The sequence below is a fragment of the Microtus ochrogaster genome, chromosome 4 (genome assembly GCF_000317375.1).
Source record: "Microtus ochrogaster isolate Prairie Vole_2 chromosome 4, MicOch1.0, whole genome shotgun sequence".
NCBI lineage: Eukaryota > Metazoa > Chordata > Mammalia > Rodentia > Cricetidae > Microtus > Microtus ochrogaster.
The window spans coordinates 51,848,733-51,852,271 of record NC_022011.1 but is presented as its reverse complement, the minus strand read 5'-3'; the positions used below and the strand labels follow the sequence as shown (position 1 = coordinate 51,852,271).

The following is a 3,539-nucleotide window of genomic DNA, read 5'->3' as shown; positions in this document are numbered from 1 at the left end:
AAAAAAAAAAAAAAAAAAAAAAAAAAAAAAATCCAAATGAACATTGAAGGACTAGTCACTATGCCCCCAGAACATGCACATTCAGGTGATAGCAAGTAAGTCTCACTTTGCGGCTATTCTTCCTTTGGGCAGCAGGCCACAAACTATCCCGAATGACAGACCTTCACCACTGACCATCAGGTCTAGCACCTATGGGCTTCAGAAGATGGAAGGGGTCGCTTTACCTTCTCCCGAGAGATCTTCTTCTTGCCACAGCCATCACAGGTTAAGGGGAACTTAGGGCAGACATCATAGTGCGCCTTAAAGAAAAACAGAAACATTAGATGGGGATGCCAACACCAGGACAGGGCAGTGAAAGAGAAGGGGACGGGGACACATGGCGTGCTCAAGACAACAGCCAGCATCTAGGAGGATACTGATGTACTCATGGCTCCTCAGATCTTCTCTGAAGCTGCGTTTAACACTGAGTGAGATCCTGTAGGCACCCTTACAAATTCAGACTGCAGGACTTTCTTCTTCCTCTATAGCCTCCAGAGAACACAAGGTCTATGTAGAGACTGAAATGGCTGTGCAGGACTTTCACAGAACCAGACTATACTATCCTCACGCGGCCCCAGAGCACAGCCAGATTATCTTTTAGAGAGACCCTGATATGCTACTACAGAGTGCCCAACATCAGATGATGTCTGGCCTGACCACACAACAGAGGAACAGAGTGCCAACACCCAGGAGTGGAGAGCAATAACAGCAGGCAATGAGAAAGGCCTGGAAAAAGAGATACTGATGACCCTGACTCCAACAGGAGTGAACGGTCTCACAGCGGGAATGTGGACAAGCCAGAAAGTGACAGAACAAATATTGTTAAATTACAGATATGTTCTGCCTTGGACGTGATTCCCAAAGATCTCCACACTGAAGGCTTAGTCCCTAGCATAGGTGTGCATGTGATGTAATCCAAAAGGTGTGGCCAAATGAAGATTCTAGGGCCACTGGGAACATGCCCTCAAAGGGGACACTGAGTCCCTTACTCTTTCTTTTGTTTGGTTTTTCAAGACAGGGTTTCTTTGTGTAGCTTTGATGCCTGTCCTGGAATTAGCTCTTACAGACCAAGCTTGCCTCGAACTCACAGAGATCCACCTGCCTCTGCCTTCTGAGTGCTGGGATTAAAGGTGTACGCCACCACCACTGGCTCCTATCACATACTCTAAAACCAAGATAAACCTTCTGTCTTTGGAAAGAGATTATCTCAGGCCCTGGTGAAAGTCATGAGAAACTGTTACTGATAATAACCCTGTACTCCACAGACGGAATGACACAGTCCAGACTTGCTGATGGAGGAGTGACACACAGCTGGTAGATCACAGTGCTGTTTCCTCTACCTGCTGTGCTTCAACTTTTCTCAAATGAGACATTTTTCTTGTTGTTTGGGGGAGGTGGGGTCCTGAGTACTGGGATTATAAGTTACTACACTCAATTGTAAACACTTGAAAATAGCTAGGCGGTGGTGGCTCACACCTTTAATCTCAGCAGTTGGGAGGTAGAGGCAGGTGGATCTCTGAGTTCGAGGCCAGCCTGGTCCACAGAGCAAGTGCTAGAACAGCCAGGGTTACACAGAGAAACCCTGTCTGAAAAACAAACAAGAAAAGTACTTGAAAATTTTTTCAGTCCTGTATGGTGGCACAAGCCACTAATGCCAGCACCTGAGAGAGCCAGGAGGATCTGCGAGTTTGAGCCTGGTCTACATAGCAGGTTCCAGTCCAGCCAGGGCTACAGATGAGAACCTATCTCAAAATACACATGTACATATTTCCAGATTTATTTATTTTATATGTATGAGTGTTTTGTCTGGTAAACCATAAGCTTGCCTGGTGCCCACATAAGTCAGAAAAGGGCATTGGATCCCTGGAACTGGTGTTATGGATTACTGAGTCATCATGTGGGTGCTGTGAACTGAACCCAGATCCTTTAGAAGAGCAACAAGTACTCTTTACTGTAATTACATACCAAAGCAGGGTCCCACCAAGGACCTTCTAACACTTATGGCACCATGGAAACCAGTATAAAGAAGCTAAGCAAACTCCAACTATGGCAGCAAACTCTAGCTGAATGCCCATGTTATAGACACTGCCACCCAGGCTGTACCCGCCCAGCGCACCTCCAGGTCTTCACGGCTACAGGGTGCCCTGCAGTGCTCGCAGCTCAGGCTCCTTTTGGGGCATTCCTGCTCAGTGTGATGCTCCTTCTCGCTGAGGCGGATCAGGCCTTTACATGCAGGACACTCGGTAAGCAGGAACGAGCACCGTCCTTCATGGCAGCTCTGGCAACAAAAGGAGGAATATGAAGATAGTATGCAGATCCTGCAGGTAGCCGCTGCATGTGCAAGTTGCTTGGAGTTCCATGTTATCCTGCCCACCTCAAGATCACTCACTATGCAGACGCAGGTCAGTGTACCCTCTTCCCACTTTCGGAAACCAGGGATGCTGACTCCTAGCTGTACTAGACTGAGCTGCTCCATTGCAGCTGGTCTGTGTGGGTGGTACCCTAAGGACACTTTCCTCTTCAACTATACACCCATGACACCCACCCCTTCCCGTGTCAGTTCCCAACTAAGTAAGTACATTGTTTTCCAGTATAAAGACAAACACACAGCGCGGCCATGCTGCAGATCTTGCCAGTTCTGACCTCGTCACTCTTACAGTGGAGCTGGGAGACAAAAGATATAGAAGAAAGACAGAGAAAGTGTGAAAGTAGCTGCGTGGCTCCCAATACCTGCAGCTCTGGGCATGGCTACCTAGCGACGGCCTAACGTACCACATAAATGGCCAGGCCAAGATGTTGGAAGGCCAGCCTAGAGCCAGCTGTTATCAATGTACAGGATGTACACCTGAGATCTATGCTGTGAGGCGCCAGACTGATCCACAAGAGACTATCCTGGACCCCAGCCCTGCACACTGAACAGGAGCAAACCATGACATAGATGCACTGTGCCTCCCAGTCGACCAAAGAGCAGTAATACAGGGACATCCTACCTATAAACCAGGAGAGACAGGGCAATGAGCAAGTCCCCAGTTAAATGCTTTCCTTATAAGAGTTGCCTTGGTCATGCTGTCTCTTCGCAACACTAAGTCACATAGTTACCAGAGAAACATAGCATTAGAGATTGTCTAAGCTATCTTTTTGTTTTCCCTTCTTGCTTTTTTTTTTTTTTTTTTCAGGGAGGATGCAGGTTGAGACAGGTTTTCTCTGTGTAGATTTGGCTGTCCTAGAACTGGCTCTTTAGATCAGGCTGGCCTCAAATTCAAGAGATCCACTTGCCTCTGCCTCCCAAGTGTTGGGATTAAAGATGTGCACCAACCACACACATCGAGACCCTATATTGAGCATGTAGGTCAGTACAGGAAGCACACTCAATACTAGGCAGCTTCCACTGTTCACTCATAAAACTCTACCTTTCTGAACGCTAACTCACTTTCCATTAATAGATACCTCCGCCTCTGGAAACCTTCACCCACTGCCCCGCTATGGACTCGCCCCCCTCC

The 3,539-nt window shown here is 47.6% G+C and overlaps 1 protein-coding gene across 2 annotated transcripts in view; it reads right to left on the bottom strand.

Moving 5' to 3' along the window:
* Traf2 (TNF receptor associated factor 2) overlaps positions 1–3,539 on the bottom strand; it is a 29,789-nt gene that overhangs the window by 11,733 nt on the left and 14,517 nt on the right. For both annotated transcript variants that reach the window (XM_005346294.3, XM_026778817.1), the window contains exons 5-6: positions 2,156–2,317; positions 225–299 (exon numbers count right to left, since the gene is read on the bottom strand). In XM_005346294.3, the coding sequence (XP_005346351.1) occupies positions 225–299; positions 2,156–2,317 (237 nt within the window). The remainder of the gene's footprint in view (positions 1–224; positions 300–2,155; positions 2,318–3,539) is intronic.